Consider the following 21,577-nt stretch of genomic DNA (forward strand, 5'->3'; position numbering starts at 1 on the left):
CCTCTTTGGGGAGCTTATTCTGAAGCCTCCAGCCTCTCCTATTTGTGCATCCCCACTAGAATTATTTCTCTATAGAAAAGCTTCTGTAGTTGAAGTCTGCCCCACTTCTAGCTAGAGTTTAAGCCCCCTCCAGGCCCTCACCTCCAGAGTCTAGTGTCCCTGCTGTCCCCTTCCCTCCCTCACAGATGTTTGCACCTGCTGGGCACTTAGGGGAGGTTCAGCTGCCCAGCTGCTAGTGCCCACTGATGCCCCAAGAATTTCTTCCCCAAGTATACAGGAATATCTAAAGGACACAGGCCAAGTCTCTGGCGTGTTGCTATCTCTGAGTCCCAGACGCTAGCCTCACCCCGCCAGAGTTGGCTACCAGAAAAGTGGCTCGCTCCCTGCCAAATAAATGAATGAATGATCTCAAGTCCTTCACACCCTTCAGTTCCATGGGCCCCAAAGAATTTCTGGGCACAGGAAGTGGAAAAGCTCTCAGAAAGAACTGCCCCCTTTCTTCTGTGAGTGGCACCTGTCCCTGTCCCTATCCCAAGTTTGTGCCCAATCGAGTTCTAGCTGGGCAGTCCACAGCTGTCTATGTCTGCTCCCCAACCAACCCTGCGCCCCCCCCACATACCCCAGAGAGGTCTGAACATGCTACCGAGAAGGGTGAGGCTGGTGTGGGAGTGAAGGTGGGCATCTGGCTGCAGTGCAGGATGAAGGGGAATACAGGCGGGTGAGAGGGAGGCTGGCACCATGCTGCAGCCTGGTTACCTTCTTGGTGCACTGTCTAACGGTATTGATTAACTCCGAAATGACCATGTCCACACATTTCAGACAGGGCTCTCGGATCTTCTTCACCTGCTTTTTCACGATGGTTTCAAAAGCCATATCAGGGGTGAACAGCCCCGTTCTAAAAGCCCAGGGGCAGATAGGGCAGGGAGAAGGGGACAGCATTACAAACAGGGTCCCACTAGAGGAGAAAGGGCTGATTTCCCCCCACTGTATACATTCTCTTAGCAGAACCCTTCCACCCTCTTGGCCAAGGAGGCAACATCTAAGGGCCTTTCCAGCTCTGACAGTCTGTGTCCCAAGGTCCCTTCCAGCTCTGATGATTTGTCCCAAGGTCCCTTTCAGCTCTAACATTCTGTGTCCCAAGGTCTCTTCCAGCCCTGACAGTCTGTGTCCCCAAGTCTCAGCTCTGACAATCTGATTCTGTGTTCCTTATGCATTGTTATTATGGCCACCTAAATAGAGTCATTTGCCCATGTTGATTAGCCCAACTTGACTTAAGAGGTCTTAAGTACTTTAGGAGATGGGGAGACTGAGGAGAAAAAACTGGGAGTTTTGAAAAGATTAAAAATAAACAGACAAAAACAAAGAGCTGCATTCCTGGGGCTGTAAAGTAGTACAGTATATAAAACACTGGTCCTGTTGTCAGGAGGACCTGAGTTCAAATTCGACTTCAGATACTTATTAACTATGTGACCCTGGGCAAGTCACTTAACTCCCAATTGCCTCCAAAAAAAAAAAAAAATTGAGTTCCTCCTCTGCTACTAACTTGATGGCCAATACTAAGCAGAAAGTACAGTGGACTTGGGAGTCAAAAGACTTAGTTTTGAATTATGTCTTCCCCTAGACAAAAGTTGCTTATCTTTTTAAAGCCTCAGTTTTTCTATCTAGAAAGGAGAGTGGTTGGCCAACCTTAAATTGCATATGAATGTCAGTTTCTTAAGTCCCCTCTTGGGGGCCTCATTTCCTCATCCATCAAATGAGGGGTCTGGGTTTGGACCAGAACTCATTCTAATATCATTCTATGAGAACATTTCCTAGTCTTAAGAGGTAGACTCAATATTATGTAGATTATTTGTAAATATTGGCTCCTGAAGGAATCTAACCCTTAAGAAAAACAAGAATGTGCTCCTTTTGACTCCTAGCCAGAGAAAGAGATGTGGTGGTAAATGTTTAACAACCAGCTTGGGGGTGGGGTTGTAAGATGTAAACAGGACATACTTTTAAGTTTAATGTGCATTATTAACATCTTCTCCATCATTTTCTTAAGACTAAACAATCAACAAAACAATAAATCAAGTCCCAATTTGTGGCCTTTGCTGATTTGAGGTATAAGTGCTCACAATGAAAATTTAACAATCAGCTTTGGGGAGCAGGTACTCAGCATGCCCCAGGGCTAACACCTGAAGAGGGAAAACTATGAGCCGCCAAAATGAGCAGTCTAGGCTAAAAGACAGAACTTGGGTCCTAAGGGGGTGAATTCCTGGGGAAGGAAATAAGGGAGATCAGTGGCAGTGATGATTTCTCCGCTTTACCCTGCTCCCTAATGACTTCAAAGGACAAAACGGATCCCTCAGATCCCTGCCGCACCCAGCAGCTCTGTTTAATGGGGCTTCCTGGAACTCTGCTTTGAGTCTTGAGCAGAGCTTCTCCAATACTATCAGGAGGGTAGGCTCCAGGGAGAGGAATAAGCAGACCTTCTATCTCCTTGTGGTTCACATTGAACCTGCCACCAATCCCTTTCTCAAATGGGCTTGGGACTCATGTTCCAGGGGTAGAAGCCTGATTTGGCCCAACTACAGTGTGACTGAAATTCCTTCAGAGTCACCCCAGTGGTCTAGGGAAGCCAGAACTACTTGAAAAGAGATAAGAGGCAAACCTAAAAGCAACTTGAACTTCTAGAAACTACCCAGTAGACCTGTATCCTGGAAGTGTGTGTGCAGGTTCCTGGCCAGCCCATCTGACTAACCATGAGTGCCCCCCCCCCCACAACAGAGGTAGCACAACCTACTCTCCCTCCTCCATGGGTCCTTTTCTTTCTCTTACCAGTTGAGAGGAAGGTTCTGGGAAGGGGACAGGATGGGATGGGGAGGGAAGAAGAAAAGTTAAGGTAGAGAGGTGAAAGATGAATTCATATTCTTCTTCCACCCTTGACATCTCCCATCTCATTCCTCAGGGTTGGGTCTGGGGAGAGCTGGCAAAGAACACACTGGACAAAGGGGCCTGGTCCTGACTCTGCTCCTGTCTGGTTATGTGAACTGGAGTGATTCACTTCCCCATCTATAAAATGAGGCACGTACCCTAGATATTCGATAAGTTCCTTCTGGTTCAGATGTCCTATGTTCTAGGGGCTACTGAAAAATTCAGAAAGTTCTAAGATTCTGATTCTATTAAGCCATGATTTTTAGTGTGACTAGGGCCCCAGGGCAAGAACTAAGTCACTGAGGCTGAAAGGGATCCTAACTCCCAATGTAGCAGGAAGACAAAGAGATACTTGTTTGAGGTCTATCTTCCTTCCCAATTCCCAACAAGCCCAAAGTGAACTCCTCAGGCCTAATATGATGCAGGATGCCCGGAACCTTCCTCCCCCAGCATCCTTTCAGCATCCAGTGAAGGGAAACAATATCATCTAGACTCCCAAGACCCACCGGTGCCCACCCCCGTCCCTCTACGTGCCTGATGCCATGTATGTTCTTGATGGCATAGCTGATCTCTCGCCTCAGCTCCTTCTCATCAAACTCCATCTGTACAAAGAGGAGGAATGGACAGCCTGTCAGAGGGCTTCTTGGATCCCCAAAAAACAGGTAGGAGAAATAAAGAGCCCCCTGACCTGGCCATGGGACATAACTAAGGCTACCAGGATGGCCATCCCACTGGCAGCCTGGGCACTCGGGAACTTAGGACTTAAATTCTAGGCACAACTGTTTGTCCTAGAGAGATATCGCCCAGAGTCCCTTCAACAGTGAGAATCAAAGATTGATAGATTTAGAACTGGAAGGAACTTAGAGACTGTCAACCTGCTTCTTTTATTTATTTATTTGTTTGTTTGTTCGTTCATTCATTTATCTATCTAGCTACTTATTATTTAATTATTTATTCATTCATTCACTTATTTTTTATGTATTTAAGTATTTAGGCACCCATCTATTTATTTATTTATTTGCTCATTTATTTATTTGTTTATTTTTGCTGGGTGATGAGGGTTAAGTGACTTGCCCAGGGTCACACAGCTAGTAAGTGTCAAATGTCTGAGGCCAGATTTGAACTCAGGTCCTCCTGAATCCAGGGCCAGTGCTCTATCCACTGAGCCACCTAGCTGTCCCTCAGCCCTGGATTCAGGAGGACCTGAGTTCAAATTTGACTTCAGACACTTGACACTTACTAGCTGTGTGACCCTGGGCAAGTCACTTAACCCTCACTGCCCCACCAAAAAAACAAACAAAACTGAATCCAGGGCTGGTGCTTTATCCCAATTGCCTCACCAAAAAAACAAACAAACAAACAAAACTGAATCCAGGGCTGGTGCTTTATCCACTGTGCCACCTAGCTGCCCCCTGACCTGCTTCTTTTAAAGATAAAAAAAACTAAAGTGAAGAGCTATCTTACCCAAGGTCACACACCCAGTGATCAGAAGAAGCAGGATGAGAATTCTAGGCCCTCTGACTCCAGCTACAAGAGATACTACTCCTGAGTCAGGAATTCCCTCTTCTTCCTCTCTACTCAGCAAAGTCCTACTGCTCTCTTAAGGCTAGTTAAATGGCTCAATGGATAGAATGCAGGGCCTGGAGTTAGGGAGACTCATCTTTCTGAGTTCAAATCTGGCCTCAGACACTTATTAGCTGTGTGATCCTGGGCAGGTCATTTAACCCTGTTTGCCTCAGTTTCCTCATCTATAAATGAGCTGGAGAAGGAAATGGCAAACTACTCCAGTATCTTTGCCAAGAAAACCCTAAATGGGCTCAGGAAGAGTAGGAATCGACTGAAAACGACTAAACAATCCTTAATTATCATAGTGTATCATGTTCTCTCATTCCTTTGAACTTTTAATACCATCTTTTGGCACTTATGACATAATGCCTTCTGAGCTTAGTTACCATTTTACACATGTGAGGTTCCCCCCCCCCCCCGCCCCAGTCCCACTGAACTACACTATTAAAATCACTCTTGGGGGTAGCTAGGTGGGGCAGTGGATAGAGCACCGGCCAAGGAGTCAGGAGGACCTGAGTTCAAATCTGGACTCAGACACTTAACACTTACTAGCTGTGTGACTCTGGGCAAGTCACTTAACTTCAATTGCCTCACCAAAAAAAAAAAAATCACTCTTCGGTCCAAGCAGATGACTTAAGAGTCCTTTGCAGAGAGAGGGGTCTGAGCACTAGATAGCTGGCATGTGGTTCAGTGGAAGAAACACAGGGTTAAAATTTAGGGGACTTAGGTTCCAAATTCCATCTCTGCCACCTGTGAGACCTTTGTCACATCCCCTTCTGTCTCTAGGCCTCACTCTTTTCATAGGGATCTCCCAAGTCTCTTCCAGTTCTAACATTCAACAGGCTGTTTCCTAAGACTCCTTCCCAGCTGCAAATGACAATCTAGGCCAAGGTCAAAGAGGGAAGGCTTCCCTACAGGGGAAGGACTTACTTTGACCAGCTCAAAAGGGAAACGCTCGTGGAAGATGCGGTTGATTCGGGCCCCTCCAGACAACTCATAGGTGTCAATCTGGTCTCCTGAACCTTCAATCCGTTTCTCAAAGTCCACTGCAAACTGCTGGACCATCCTGGAAGAAGGAAACAAGAAAAGGATGAAAGGAGTAGCATATGAGGCCACAGAAAAAACTGATGCTGGGTGAGCATCAGACCAGACAACTACAGTGAAGAAGAATGGAAGGATGGGGACATCAAATGGGACTGGGAGGGGAGGAGAGAGGAGAAGCCGGGGATACAGGGGAAGCAGAGTAGGGTTACTTACTGTAATAGAGCCTTGGTCTTGCGGGAGGGGTCATCGGGACGGAAGTTCTTATATTCCTCCACCTCCTTCTCAATGGACAACAGCTGACTCTGAAGCTTGTTCCGAAGTCCAGGCAGAGTATCCCGGATATGGTTAGTCAATTGCTACTCAGAGAGAAGGGGGGGGGGGAAGGGTTAAAGTCAGCAAGTCATATGCATTTATTAAGCACTTTCAACATGCCCGGCACTGTGCTAAGAACTGGGGATACAAAACCAGGTCCCTGCCCTAAAGGAGCCCACATTTTAATGAAGGAATAAATAACTAGATACATACTAGTTATATATATATATATATATATATATGTATATATATGTGTATATATATATTTGTGTATGTGTACATATACATATACATATACCTATACCTATACATATGTGTGTATATATATACATATATATATATAATGGAAACTAATCTTGGGACAAAGGGAGAAGTATGGGGTTGGGGGGTGGTAAGAAATGGGGAAAGGCCTCCTTGAGAAGGTAATTCTTGGATGTAGATCTTTTTTTTTTCTTTTTCTTTTTTGGGCAGGGCAATGAGGGTTAAGTGACTTGCCCAGGGTCACACAGCTAGTGAGTGTCAAGTGTCTGAGGCCAGATTTGAACTCAGGTCCTCCTGACTCCAGGGCTGGTGCTTTATCCACTGCACCACCTAGCTGCCCCAAACAAACAAACTATATATATATATACACACACACACACACACACACACACACACACACATATATATACATATATATATATAGTTTGTTTGTTTGTCTTTCTTTCCTTCTTCCTTCCTTCCTTTCTTTTTTTTTTGGTGAAGCAATTGAGATTAAGTGACCACGGCCACACAGCTAGTAAGTGTCAAGTGTCTAAAGTCGGATTTGAACTCAGGTCCTCCTGAATCCAGGGCTAGTGCTCTATCCACTGCGCCACCTAGCTGCCCCCCCCACCCCCACCCCAGATATATATCTTGAAAGAAGCCAAGGAAGGCAAGAGGAGGAAAGGAGTGAGAGCATTTCCGGTACAGAGGACAGCCGTGTCTTTGCAAAGGCATGGAGTGCCATGGGTGAGAAACAATTAAATAGACCGGTATAATTGGATTAGAGAGTATATGGATGGGAAAAGAAATGAAGAAGAATAGAAAAATAGGAAGTAGAGGCAGATAGGTGATGCAGTGGATGGAGTACCAGCCCTGAGTCAGGAGGACCTGAGATCAAATCTGGACTCAGATATTTACTAGCTGTATGACTCTGGGCAAGTCGCTTAACAGAAAAAAAGAGAGACAAGGAAGGAAGGAAAGGAGGAAGGAAGGGAGAGAAGGAGGAAGGAAGGAAGGAAGAAAAGAGCCAAGTTGTGAAAAGTCTGTGTATCAAACACAGACTTGGCTCCTTCCTGAGGTAATAGGGAGCCACTGGAGTTTCTGAGAGTAGGGAGCTGGGATTGTCAAATCTGAGCTTTAAGAAAATGACTTTGGTAGCTGAAAGGAGGATGGATTGGAGTGGGAAGAAATTTGAAGTAATGAGATCTCTCAGAAAATGATACCAGTAAGAAGTGATGAGGAGAAAAGAGGGACACATTCAGGATATGTTGTGAAGGTAAAAATGCTGAGATTTGACAACGGATTGGATATGGGTAGGGTGAGTGCAAGTGAGGAATGGAGGATGAAACCAAGATTTCTTTCTTTTTCTTTTTCTTTTTTTTTTTTTGGGGGGGCAATTGGGGTGAAGTGACTTGCCCAGGGTTACACAACTAGTAAGTGTCAAGTGTCTGAGGCTGGATTTGAACTCAGGTCCTCCTGACTCCAGGGCTGGTGCTCTATCCACTACACCACCTAGCTGCCCCAAAACCAAGATTTCAAGCCAGGGTGACTGGGAGGATGGTGTTGCCCTTGACAGTAACAGGAATGCTGGGAATAGGGGAAGGCTTAGAGAGAAAGATGAGTTCTGTTTTAAATGTTTTGAGTTTGAGAAAGCTATAGTACATGTAATTCAAGATGTCCAAAAGGCAAATGGTGATGGAAAGCTGGAGATCAGCAGAGAGATGAGACCTAAACTTATAGAACTGGAAATAAATGCATAGAGAAGATATTTGAATCCATAGGAGCTGAGGACATTACCACAGAAAACAGGATAGAGGGAAAAGAGAAGAGGAACCAGGACAGAGACTTGGAAGATACCTACAATTAGTGGGTGTGACCTAGCCAGCAAAACAGATTGAGAAATAGGAATTAAATAGATAGGAAGAAAGACAGGAGAGAGTAATGTCACAAAAACCTAGATTCGACAAAGAAACCAGGAGGAGAAGGGTCATCAACAGTATCAAAGGCTGCAAAGAGGTCAAGAAGGCTGAGGATTGAGAAAAGGCCATTAGGTTGGGCAATTAATTAGACTGGACAGTTAAAAGTACTTTGGTAATTGAAAAGAGCAGGTTCTGTTCAAGGATGAGGTTGGAAGCCAGACTGTAGAGGGTTTACAAGAGAATTAGAGGAAGAGTTAAATAGCTGGAGAAATATTAATTGCTCATGGGTAAATTGAGCTAATATAATAAAAATGACAATATGGCTTTTACTTATTCAGGGCCATATTAATCAAAATAAAAAGGATTACTGTACGGAACTAGAAAAACAATAACAAAATTCATCTGAGGAACAAAAGGTCAAGAATCTTAAGGGAAACAATAAGAAATGGTGGGAAGAAGGGAGACCTAGCAGCATCAGATCTTAAGTCATATGACAAAATAGTAATCGTTTAAATTATTTGTTTCTGGCTAAAAAATAGAGAAGTCATTCAGTAGAACAGACTAGGTACACCATGTACAGCAGCAAAACAATCCAGTGGCCTGTTTGATAAACCTAGAGACCCCAGTGATGGAAGTAAAGAGTCACTATTTAATAGAAACTGTAGAGAAAACTGGACAGCAGTCTGGCAGAAATTAGGTTTAGACCAATACCTCACACCATATACCAAGTTAAGCTCCTTATGGCTATATGACCAAGCTATAAAAAGTCATATCATAAACAAATTAGAGTAGCAAGGAAGAAATTGCCTTTTGGATCCATGAATAGAGGCAGCATTCCTAACCAAATAAAGGATAAAGCAGATCACAGAAGATAAAAATGGATAACTTTAATGATGTAAATTTTTTTCTGATAAAAGTATTTTATTTTTTTCCAGTTACATGTAAAGATAGTTCTCAACATTTGTTTATACAAGCTTTCCAATTTCAGATTTTTCTCCCTCCCTCCTTTCCCTCCCGCCTCCTCTAGACAGCAGGTAATCTGATATAGGTTATATATATATATATATATATATATACACACATTATATACATATGTATATAATATATATATATATAATAACATTGAACATACTTCTGCATTAGTCATGTTACAAGAGAAGAATCAGAGCAATGAGGAAAAACCTCAAAATAGAAAAACAACAGCACCAAAACCAAAAGAAATAGTATTGTTCAATCAGCATCTATACTCCACAGTTCTTTTTTTTTTTTTCTGGATTTGGAGATCCCCTTCCATCATGAGTCCCCTGAAACTCTCCTGTACCATTGCATTGGTGAGAAGAATCTAGTCCAAATGGTATAAAATTTAAAAGTTTTTGCACAAACAAATTGAATGCTGCTAAGATTAGAAGGGAAATAATTAACGGGGGGAAAATCTCTATAGTGAGTTTCTCTGATAAAAGTCTCTTTCTAAGATATATAAGAAACTGATTCAAATTTGTAAAAATAAAGAACATTCCTGAATTGATAAATAGTCAAGAGATATGAACAGGTAGTTCTCAAAGAAATATATCCATGGTATCTATAATCATGTTTTTTAAACTGCTCCAAATTACTAATATCAAAGAAAAACACTGAGGTTTTTACCTCATCCCTATCAGATTAGGAATGTTGGGGGGAAAAAGGGAAAATGACAAATGTGGAAAATAACACAAGCACATGTATGCTTTGTTGGAGGGACATGTGCATTGGTGTAGCTATTCTGGAGAACAATTTGGAAGTATAGCTCAAAAGTCACTAAATTCTACATAGTTTTTTGTTTGTTTGTTTTGGTTTGGTTTGGTTTTTTGTGAGGCAATTGGGGTGAAGTGACTTGCCCAGGGTCACACAGCTAGTAAGTGTTAAGTGTCTGAGGTCGGATTTGAACTCAGGTCCTCCTGAATCCAGGGCCGGTGCTCTATCCACTGCGCCACCTAGCTGCCCCTCTACATAGTTTTTTGACCCTGGCAATATCACTACTAGGCCTATACCCCAAAGAGAACAAGAAAAGAAGAAAAGGACCTATATGTACAAAAGTATTTATAACAGCTCTTTTTGGAAAAAAACTAAGGGAATGCTCATCAATTTGGGAATGGCTGAACAAATAATAGTATCTATAACAAAATACTATTGTGCTTTTTAAAAAACAACAACTAGAGAGAGTGTTTCAGAGAAACCTGGAAAAACTTGTACAAACTGATGCAGAATGAAATGAGCAGAACCAGGAGAACAATTTATACATAACCACAACATTATAAAAATGAACTTTAAAAGACTTTAGAACTCTGATCAACATAATGATCAACCCTGATTCCAAACAACATACAATAAAGAATGCTACCCACTTCCTGACAGAAAGGTGATTGACTAAATATGCAGAATGAGGTATATTTTTGGACATAGCCAATACGAGAATATGTTCTGTTTGATTATATAAATATATATTTGTTAAATAATGATAATAGCTAACATATATAGCACCTACTATGTGGCAGGCACACTATGCTAAGTGCTTTACAAATATTATATCATTTGATACTAGGGTGTTCCCCCACCCCCCACCCCACGTAAGGGAAGGAAGAGGGAAAGAGGGAAAATAAATGCTTGTTAGTTGGGGAAAATTAACTTTAGAAAAATTATTTATTTTTAATATTCATTTTTAAAATTTTGAGTTTCAAATTTTAAAAATTAATTTAAAAATAAAACCCTATAAAAATAGGATAAGGAGAGGAGAGGAACTAGAGCCACTGAGTACAGACAGCTTTTTCTAAGAGTTTGGCTAAGAAAGGGAGGAAAGACAGAATAACAGAGAGTAGTGTCACAAAATGAGATTTTTTTTTAAAGAATTGGGAGACATGAGTATCTTTGTAGGCAGCAAGAAAGAGAGATTGAATATTAGAGAAAGAGGAAGGATGACAGTTAGAGTTTCCTAGTCCTTGGTACAGAGTCCTTAGGATCCAAGAGAGTGGGAGCCCAGAGATCACCCTTTCCCAGGGCCCTTCCTCTTGGGGCTCCGCAACATGACTGTGTTGCAGCCCACCTCCATGAGAACTAATAGGAAAGAAATTCCTTGTTGGTCTTGGGAAATTAGGGAGCCCTGGCAGCTCATCTTTTTTATCCTCAACTACAAAATTATCCCAGCTCTACTCAAGATAGAAGGTGGACTTTAGGGCAAGCAGTGTTCTTAACTTGGCTTGGTAATGCACTCACAGGAGACAATCTATGATAACTTTCCACATGAAAAGATATTGAAATGGACAAGACCTGTCTATAATTTTCCCTGACATGAATCTTTTGTGGACCTGGGAGCCCACCCATTAGTGTTTGTGTACACCTTGATCTCACACTCCTCAGAGAAATGAGAGGGAAGGTAGGAGGAGGAATGAAACAGAGAATCTTCATTATGAAAAGGAGGAGGGTGACAGGAACTCAGGAGTACTACTCCAAGAAAAAAGGAGAGAAATCTAGCAATACAATGATCCAAGACAATTCTTTTTTTTTTTTTTTTTTAGTGAGGCAATTGGGGTTAAGTGACTTGCCCAGGGTCACACAGCTAGTAAGTGTTAAATGTCTGAGGCCGGATTTAAACTCAGGTACTCCTGACTCCAGGGCCGGTGCTCTATCCACTACGCCACCTAGCTGCCCCCAAGACAATTCTAAAGAACTCATGATGGAAAATGTTCTACACATCCAGAAAAAAGAACTGTGGAAACTAGATGTAGATTGAACCATACTGTTTCTACTTTTGTTTTTTTTCTTTTTTGAGGTTTTCCCCTTTTGTTCTGATTCTTTTTTCACAACATGACTAATGCAGAAATAAGTTTGATGTGATTGTACATATATAACCTATATCATATTGCTTTCTGTCTTGGGGAGGGGGGAGGGAAGGGAGGGAGGGAGAAAAATTTGGAACTAAAAATCTTATGAAAACAAATGTTGAAAACTATCTTTACATGTAACTGGAAAATAATAAAATGCTTTTATGATTTAAAAATATAATTGAGAATAAATAAATAAAATACAATAAAATAAATAAATAAAAATACAATGCAACATAGATATTTAAAAAAAAAAGAAAAAGGAGAGAAATCTAACTTCTGCCTAAGATGGCTTCCTGAACAGAGGCAAAAAGGCCAGCTTCTACACACCCACTCCAGCAGAAACAAAAATAGCACCAGACTGAATGATGTTCAAGAAATCCTCCAATAAATTACATATAGGAAGTAACTACATCTACCCAAGAACTGCATAAAAAGTCACCCCTAGAATCATGGGCAATGCAATACAGGCCCATCAGCAAAGCCAAGTTCAGTATAGACAAAAAAGGTAGAAGCCTCTCAGTATTACCAAATACAATATCAAACTAGAAATACCTGTAGCCTGTAAGGTTCTGTGGCCAATGCATTGAGAGCAGAGGCCTCCTACACAAAAGCCTTAGTATGACCCAAAAGCAAGTTTGAACCTTGGAAATGACTGGAAGTAGCATCAACTAGTCCCAGCAGGGCTCAAATCAGGCCATCCTAGGCCCAGGGGTTCTGTCCTGAGATGCTATAGAGCAGGAATTCTTAACCTGGGGTCTGTGAACTTAAAAAAATATTTTTATAAATTTATTTCGATGGAATTGGTTTGCTCTGTAAACATATATCTTATTTTATGCATTTAAGGCCACTATTTTGAAAAGGGAGCCATAGGCTTCATTAGATTGCTAAACAGGTTATGACACAAAAAAGGTGAAAAATCTCTACCATAGAGGGTCCAGGTCTATTACTCTGAAACTTGAAGATACAGGGGAGAATAAAACCTACCCTGGGAGATACTATGAGTGATATCAGTCAGCAGAGGAAACCAGAGGAACCAGGGCAAGACTAAGTTAGGCCAATCACCCCACCCAAAAGCACATCAGAAGGCAAAGCCTGATGGTGACATAAAGCTCCAATTCAGGAACCAAGTCTGGAAAGATAAGTAAGCTAAAGAAAACATAAACCACTACATATAATTATTGTAGATCCAGAGATAATCAAAGATTCAACCTAGAAGAGAGTAACTTCTTCATAATTGAAATGGGGGGGCGGCTAGGTGGCGCAGTGGATAAAGCACTGGCCCTGGATTCAGGAGTACCTGAGTTCAAATCCAGCCTCAGACACTTGACACTTACCAGCTGTGTGACCCTGGGCAAGTCACTTAACCCCCATTGCCCCGCAAAAAAACAAAAACAAAAACATAATTGAAATGGAACTCAAAGGAGAAAAAAAAATTTTTCTACAAGGACCACATAAATATCTAGAAGAAATTTAGCAAGAGATTTTAAAAAATGAAATAAAAGCTTTAGAAGAAAGAAGTGGAAAAGAGGATAAATATCTTGGAAAAGAAAGTGATGTTTCACTTAAGTAAGAGATTCCCTGAAATAGTTGAAATAGAATTTTTTTTTTTTTGTGGGACAATGAGGGTTAAGTGCCTTGCCCAGGGTCACACAGCTAGTAAGTGTCAAGTGTCTGAGGCCGGATTTGAACTCAGGTCCTCCTCCTGAATCCAGGGCTGGTGCTTTATCCACTGCACCACCTAGCTGCCCCGCAAATAGAAATTAATGTCTGTATAGATCACAAGAAATACTATAACAAAATAAAAAGATTTAAAATATAAGAAAATATAAGATATCTGCTATAACACACACACATGCATACATACACACACTTATGGTATATATACCCAAATCTATTTGAACCAGAAGGTAAAATGAAAACAGAAAGAATGTACCAATCACCTTGTGAAAGAAATCCTAAAAGGAAAAGTCACAGGAATGTCATGACTAAAATTCAAAGCTCCCAACATGAAGGAAAAAAATACTGCAAGTAGTTGGAAAGAAAGAATTAAAGTACCAAGGATCCCATGGTCAAGGTCACACAACACAATGCAGCCTCTACTTTTAGTGGAAGATCTAGAAGTACAATATTCCCCAAAACAAAAAATATAGACTTGCAACCAAGACTAAAACTCAGAAAAAGAGTATAATCCTATAGGTAGAAAATGGGCATTAATAGAATGAAGAACAGAGCTGAATAGAAACTTTGAAATGTGAACACGAGAGTCCAGAGAAATACAGAAAAATACAGTGATGTAAGTAACTAGAAGGGGCTCTACGATGATGAGGAGCTAATCTTTTAATAGAAGAAGAAACAAATGCTCTTTCAGAAACTTAATGTCCTCAAAGGACAGAGGGGGAGTTAAATAAAACAGAGAACCTGAGTGTATATTAGCTCTCTTCTCATAGTTTTAGGAGGAAAAATAAAATAAAATACACTAGGATAGGAAGGGGAAAAGCATGACTGGAACTTACTATTTATCATAATTGGGGGATTTTAGAAAAATAGGATACAAGAACAGACACAAAGTGAAGTAAGCAGAAGCATAAGAACAATGTATACAGTAACAACAATATTGAAAAGATAAACAACTTTGAAAGACTTCAGAACATCAATCAACACAACGAGCAGCCACAACTCCAGAGAGCTCACGATGAACAGGTTACCCCCCTCCAGTGATAGAGGTGATGGGCTCAGAGTACAGACTGAGATGTACATTTTTTGGACATGGCCAATATGAAAATTTGTCTTGCTTGACTATTATTGCTGTTGTTCAGTCATTTCAGTCCTGTTCAACTCTTTATGACCCCATTTGGGGTTTTCTTGACAGAGATACTGGAGTGGTTTGCTATTTCCTTCTCCAGCTCATTCTAGAGATGAAAACCTGAGGAAAGCAAGGGTAAGTGACTGGCCCCGGGTCACACAGCTAGTAAATGTCTAGAGCCAGATTTGAATTCAAGAAAATTAATCTTTTTGACTCCAGGCCCAACATTCTATACACTGTGCTACCTCGCTGCTTAACTATACATGTTTGTAATGGGTTTTGTTTTTCCTGCTTTCTCCATGGGAGGGGGAGGAGAAGAGGAGGAGATGAGAAGGAAAGAGTATAAATTTATGGAGAGCAATGTGGAATTATGCCCAAAGAGTTATAAAACTATGTAAATACACTTTTACCTAGCCATACTACTATTATGTCTGTTTCCGAAGGTAACTGGGGAAAAAGGAGAAGAACCTATATGTTCTTTTTTTAAAAAAACCTCTATGTTCTAAAATATTTATAGCAGCTCTCTTTGTGGTGGCAAAGAACTGGAAACTGAGGGGATACCTCAGTTGGGGAATGGCTAAATAAGTTGTGGTAAGATTGTGATGGAATACAACTGTGCTCTAAGAAATGATGAGCAGGTTGATTTTAGAAAAACATGGAATGACTTGTATGAAATAATGAAAAGTGAAGTGAGCAGAACCAAGAGAATGCTTTAAACAGTAACAACGATGTTGTTCGAAGAATAATTGTGAACAACCAAATTATTCTGAGTACTATAGATACTCAGACCAACTCTAAAGAACCTATGAAGGAAGATGCTATCTACCTCCAGAGAAAGAACTGATAAACAGAAGTATGTATATTGTAGTTTTATATATATTTATAAATTTGTGTCAAATGGTGGCCTTTTCTAGTGCAGGGTGGGGAAGAGAGAGGAAGACAGTTTGGAACTTAAAATTAAAAAAAAAGAAAAGAAAGAATATAAATCTAAAAATAAAAATTAATTTTGTACAAAGAGTATACAAACATGGATGAAGAGGCAGGAAGTGCAGGAAGGCATCAGTGAACTTCAATGTCATGCTGGAATTGAACACACACACACAGAATTTGGTATAGAAATACATCATATTCAACAGAGAACTAGGCAGGAATGAGGAAGTGTTAAAAAGGCAGACAATACTTGGGAGATGTTAGAAGGGCTGACAATACTGGGGAGAAAATAATCAAAAGCAAAACAAACTTCAAATTTAGAAGGTTGTGAAGGAAAGGATTAAAAGAAAAAGAAAAGAACTGGATGCTAATGGGGTACCTGTCAATGAGGGAATGGCTGAACAAATTATGGTATATGAATGTAACAAAATATTATTGTACCATAAGAAATGATGAAAGAGATGCTTTCAGAGATTCCAGAAAACTGATGTATACACATACATATACATACATTCACACATGTTTATGTATATATGCAGTGTATATAGACATAAATACAGTTTATATATATAGTGTATATATACTGTATAAACTGATACAGAGTGAAGTGAGCAGAAACAAAACAAATTATAAAATGATAACAACCTTGTAAAGAAAAATAACTATAAAAATCTTAAGAACTCTTCAATGATCATCCAGAGGACCTTTAATGGAAGGAAAGAAAGGAGAAAACAAGCATTTATCCAGGTGGGAGGCACTGTGCTAAGTATTTTACAAATATCGTTTGATAGCTACAACAACTCTGGGAGGTAGATGTTATTATTACCCCCATTTTACAGTTGAGGAAACTGAGGTTAAGTGACTTGCCTGTCACACAGCTAAAGTCTGAGGCTGGATTTGAACTTGGGTCTTCCTGACTCCAGGCCCAGCACTCTATCCACTGAGCAACCTAGCTGTCTCTTAATGAAGCATGTTACCCACCTCCTGACAGAGAGGTGATAAACACAAGGTGAAGAAAGAGGCATATATTTTTAGACAGGGTCACAGTGGGGATTTGTTTTGAATGACTCTCATTATTTGTTAAAAGGAGATTTTTCTCCTTTTTTTTAGTTGGAAGGATTAAGAAGGGAAGGAGGTCGTGATGCCAAGAAAAAGAAGAAAAAGAAAAAAATACATAGGCAAGTGGAAACATTTTTTAAAAAATGCAGATAAGAATAAAAACTCAAAAGGAAGGTAAGATAAGCAGGATAAAGATATGCTTTGAGGGGCAGCTAGGTGGCGCAGTGGATAGAGCACTGGTCCTGGAGTCAGGAGGACCTGAATTCAAATCCGGCCTCAGACACTTAACACTTACTAGCTGTGTGACCCTGGGCAAGTCACTTAATCCCAATTGTCTCACCAAAAAAAAAAAAAAAAGATATGCTTTGAAAACAACATGTTGAATTTATAGCATACTTTTGAAAATGAGTTAAATGAAATAGAGATTCACAATTTCATATGCATTCCTCTTTTTATGTTCTTTGTATGTGGAAAAACTCATGGGATTTTGGTATTTAAGTTCAAAATTAAAAAAAAATACATTTAAAATGGCATTTAAATTAAAAATACATTGGGATAGGATGGAAGGAAACAGTCAACAACAATAATCATGAAAAAGAGAAAAGGGGGAAAAATTGTACAAAAAATATTTATAGCAACTCTTGGTGGAGCCTAAGAATTGAAAATCAAGGGAATGTCCATCAATTGAGGAATGATGGAAAAAGCTGTGTTATATGATTGTAGTGGAATGGTCTTGTGCTACAGGAAGTGACAAACAGGATGATCCCCGAAAAACCTGGAAAGACTAATGAACATGGATGTATAGTGAAGTGAGCAGAGCTGGGAGGACATTGTGCATAGTGACAGCAGTATTGTTCAATGAGCAATTGTGAATGACTTAACTACTCTTAGCAATACAATGATCCAAGACAATCCCAAGGAACTAATGAGGAAGCTTACTATGCATCCCTATAGAAAGAACTGATAAAAAGAACACTTGTGGATTGTACATATATAACCTGGTTACAATCTTGTGGATGGGGGAGGAAAGGGAGGGAGGGAGAAAAATTTGGGACTCTAAATCTTATGAAAATGAATGTTGAAAAGTACCCTTACATGTAACTGGAAAATAAAATAAATGTTTGTTGCTGAAAAAAAAAAAAAGAAAAGAAAAGCCTCAAAATCCTCAGGATTTGAACAAAATCACATAGATGTCACAAATAGGACTAGAACCAGGATCTTCTGACTTCTGTGCTGTTCCCACTATGCTAGAAGTTCACATAACCTTCCTGTCTCTTACTTTTCTCATTGTAAAATATGAAAAAAAAATCCCTACTGTAAAAATACATTGGGGTTTTGTTGTTGTTGTTTTTTGCGGGGCAATGAGGGTTAAGTGACTTGCCCATGGTCACACAGCTAGTAAGTGTCAAGTGTTTGAGGTCAAATTTGAACTCAGGTCCTCCTGAATCCAGTGACAGTACTTTATACACTGTGCCACCTAGCTGCCCCCTATATTGTTTTAAAAGGAAAAAAAATCAAAGATCCAGAGAAGTTAAAGAGAAAATAAGAAGGAAGGACATAATAGAGAGACCCAGTTCCATTTGATTTCCCAGTGATAGCCATATAGAATTTTCAAGAGATTGTTTTCCTATTTCTGGTTAGTCTGAATCTTTCTGCCTGTTATGTTCACACTCAACTGTTTTCCGTAGTTATTAATAGTAAAAACGTTTTTTAGACCTCAGTGTAACTGTCTATTGCCTTTAGAGATGGGAGAAGCTTAAAGACCTCTAGACTGATTATAATGGGAAGGAGAGAACTTTGGATAGAAAAATGGTGGATGGTATCTGTGAAGGGAAACTGGTGAGCCAAGTCCCAGAGTTTATACCTGAAAGGAGAAGAATTGTCTGCAGGAGTCCCAGAATCGCATAATGTTAGACTAAAAGACTTTCAAAAACCAACCAATCCGGGGCAGCTAAGTGGCGCAGTAGATAAAGCACCAGCCCAGGATTCAGTACCTGAGTTAAAATCTGGCCTCACACACTTGACACTAGCTGTGTGACCCTGAGCAAGTCACTTAACCCTCATTGCTCCAACAACAACAACAACAAAAACCCCACAAAAAAACCAACCAATCCAATTCTTCACTTGATAGCTAGGAAAGCTGGGCCCCAGAGAAGGGAAGAGACTTATCCAAGGTTATCCAGCTAGGCTGGTTCAAATGTATTCCATCTTTTTTTTTTTTTGGTGGGCCAATGGGGGTTAAGTGACTTGCCCAGGGTTACACAGCTGATAAGTGTCAAGTGTCTGAGGCCGGATTTGAACTCAGGTACTCCTGCACTACCTAGCCGCCCCTATTCTATCTTTTCACATAAATAAACTGTTGTTCTTGGAGCCCCTGACTTTCACCCCCCTCCCCAAATGCCTTGGATCACTTCCTGGCACCACCAGACTCACCTATGTACCCCACCCACCCAGTGCCCCTAAGAATCTGCCTAAATACCTGGTTCAGGACTTTCTGTAGGTAGGGTGTGCCCATTCGGTCAGCCAGATGACGGTAAGATGGGTGGGACAGGAAAAACTTTCGTTCAGCTGCCAGGGCTGCTGTGATATCCTTTTTGCCATCAATATCTTTCTGGCTCCGATTCACCACTCCAATGTAGCCTGTGGGAGGGACCAGGTTCAGAGATCAAAGGTCATGGGGGTTTTCCCTAAGTTAAGAATCATTCCACAGCACACAAAGGGAGGACCCCTACCTCTCCGCAGGGGCAGCAGCTTGTTCTCTAGAACATCTCGTGCATCAGTCCCTTCATCCATCAAATCTAATTTAGTGATGACCCCTATAGTACGTTGTCCTGAGGAGAGAGGATGGAAACATTATTTTAAAAAAATTTTTTTGGAAACATTAATTTTTCTCAGCTCCCACTTTGGGACTACCAGGTATCAATCCTCTCCTCTAGTGGTTGGGTTAGGTCTTACCTTGAGGATCAACCTCCTTGGCAATCTTGAGGGCATCAGAGTTGGCAAGGTCAGAGTTGGCAGGGGATACAGCCAGGATGAGACAGTTTTCCTTGGTGACAAACTGCATAAGCATGTCACGGATCTGGAACTCGATGTCTGGAGGCTGGTCCCCCACTGGAACCTTGGTCATTCCTGGCAGGTCTACCAGGGTCAGATTCAGCACTGGACAGAGGCAGTTAAGAGGATGGAATCAATGAGGGAACAGGGGAAGAGGGTAGTGGTCAAGGGGAGGACTCATTAGAAGGGCAGAGTCCAAGGGAAGTTCAAAACGGGTACTGGCCAGACATGGAAGGAACGAGAAAAGATGTATAGCTCAGGGAAGATTCTAAAGTAGGCCAAAGGTAGAGGTCAGAAAACGGAAGGAGCCCAGGTCAGGGAAGATTCCTAAGGGGGTGGGGGCAGGGCCCAAAGGCGGCAGCCCTCCACTTTCTCACCATGTGGAGAATACACCCGTAAGTTGATGGGCACTGCTGAAATGCCCTTGTTGGAGCCGGTAACACGATCAGTCTCTGCCTCAATCTCCAGGCGAACCTCTTCAAAGTCTGTAAACTTCTTCCCTTTGCAGTGGAGAAATTCAGCATATTCTGTCCCAGGGCACAGAGTAGATAGGGGTGTCATCTTTGGCTCCTGGGATTGCCCCTCCATCCCCATCTTCAGTCCCTTCCACATACACACATGCATTTTTGTCCTCTCCTCCAGGGGAGTACTACCACCCTCACCCTCCCTCAAGAGGGTCACACTAATTTCCCAGCTTCTTCCATCCGCAGCAAGGCATATTCCACCTTAACATAGGCTCCCTTCCCTGTTTCTACCCCAAATCTTCCAAGGAACACCCAGGCAGCTGAGTTCCAAGAGGAGTGCAGTCTGAGTTACCTCAGTGTGTGGATTAGGAGACTGCTAGGTACTAGGTCTATAAAAAGGTACCCCTTCTAGCCTATACCTGTGGTGGCATTCACCAGTTGCAGGACCAGTGGCCGGCGGGTCACAATGCCAGATCCACGGGGCAGGAAGTCCCTACAATGGAAAAAAGTGTCTGAGAAGGGTGAAGCTCTCTCCTCATCTATTCCAAGGGGTATCGTCCATCCCAGGGATCTGTAGTTCACTGTTCCAAGAGCACCTTTTTATCCAATCAGCTTCCAGAAAAGACCCACCCTGGGCCCAGATAGAGTTGGGCATATGGTAGCAGAAGGGGGAGAAAAACAGAGAAGAATAAGGGGGAAATGCCAACCATAAAAAATACAGGTGGGTACATGTCTTTCTTATATACTGCTCTCTCATGAACTCCATTGGTCCAGCAGAATGGGTCCCCTGGTTCCTCCCCAAACTCAATATTCCATCTCTAGTCTTCATCCCTTTGCACAGGATGTACCCCACCTCCCTCCTCACCTCCATCTCTTAGAGTCCTTAGCTTCCTTCAGGGATCCCTGACAAAGTGTCTCCATCAAAGAGAAATCTTTCCCTATTTCCCAACTGAAATTATTTTTAATTTACCTTATATGCTTTTAATTTTTTCATGTGTATGTGTATGTTTTGTTTTCCTTGGTAGAGTTGATATTCTGCAAGAGCAAAGAACATTTCATGTTGTGTCTTTGTATCCCTAGTGTCTAGAACAGTGTAGCACATAGTAGGTGCTTTTTGAATGATTGTTTCAAGAAGATATGGGACACAGTGACAGTGCTTCCCAGGCATTTCTTATGTTCATCTGTTGCTTATTACTACTTACAGAATCCTGACCTGAACCCTGATGTCTTCTAGTCAAAAGAGGAAACTGAGTCTGGAATTTCTAGGAAGGGGGAAGGTATACACAAGATAACTATGGTGCTGTAAGAAACAAAATATCAATAAAAACTTATTAAGAAAAATAATGTGGGGCAGCTAGGTGGCGCAGTGGATGGAGCACCGGCCCTGGAGTCAGGAGGACCTGAGCTCAA

The 21,577-nt window shown here is 41.3% G+C and overlaps 1 protein-coding gene across 10 annotated transcripts in view; it reads right to left on the bottom strand.

Annotated features, from left to right (window-relative positions):
- Positions 1-21,577, bottom strand: part of DNM1 (dynamin 1) — a 67,398-nt gene that overhangs the window by 26,542 nt on the left and 19,279 nt on the right. For 8 of the 10 annotated variants that reach the window (XR_006355017.1, XR_006355016.1, XR_006355015.1 and 5 more), the window contains exons 2-10: positions 20,587-20,660; positions 20,081-20,230; positions 19,605-19,808; positions 19,382-19,480; positions 19,129-19,289; positions 5,740-5,882; positions 5,413-5,548; positions 3,451-3,518; positions 757-895 (exon numbers count right to left, since the gene is read on the bottom strand). Coding sequence is in view for 6 of the 10 variants with exons in the window: in XM_043988877.1 (XP_043844812.1) it covers positions 757-895; positions 3,451-3,518; positions 5,413-5,548; positions 5,740-5,882; positions 19,129-19,289; positions 19,382-19,480; positions 19,605-19,808; positions 20,081-20,230; positions 20,587-20,660 (1,174 nt within the window). In the remaining 4 variants the exon portion in view is untranslated. The remainder of the gene's footprint in view (positions 1-756; positions 896-3,450; positions 3,519-5,412; positions 5,549-5,739; positions 5,883-19,128; positions 19,290-19,381; positions 19,481-19,604; positions 19,809-20,080; positions 20,231-20,586; positions 20,661-21,577) is intronic. The other 2 variants (XM_043988878.1, XM_043988880.1) reach the window with 1 other exon arrangement.

The sequence above is a fragment of the Dromiciops gliroides genome, chromosome 2 (assembly GCF_019393635.1).
Source record: "Dromiciops gliroides isolate mDroGli1 chromosome 2, mDroGli1.pri, whole genome shotgun sequence".
NCBI classification, from domain to species: Eukaryota; Metazoa; Chordata; class Mammalia; order Microbiotheria; family Microbiotheriidae; genus Dromiciops; species Dromiciops gliroides.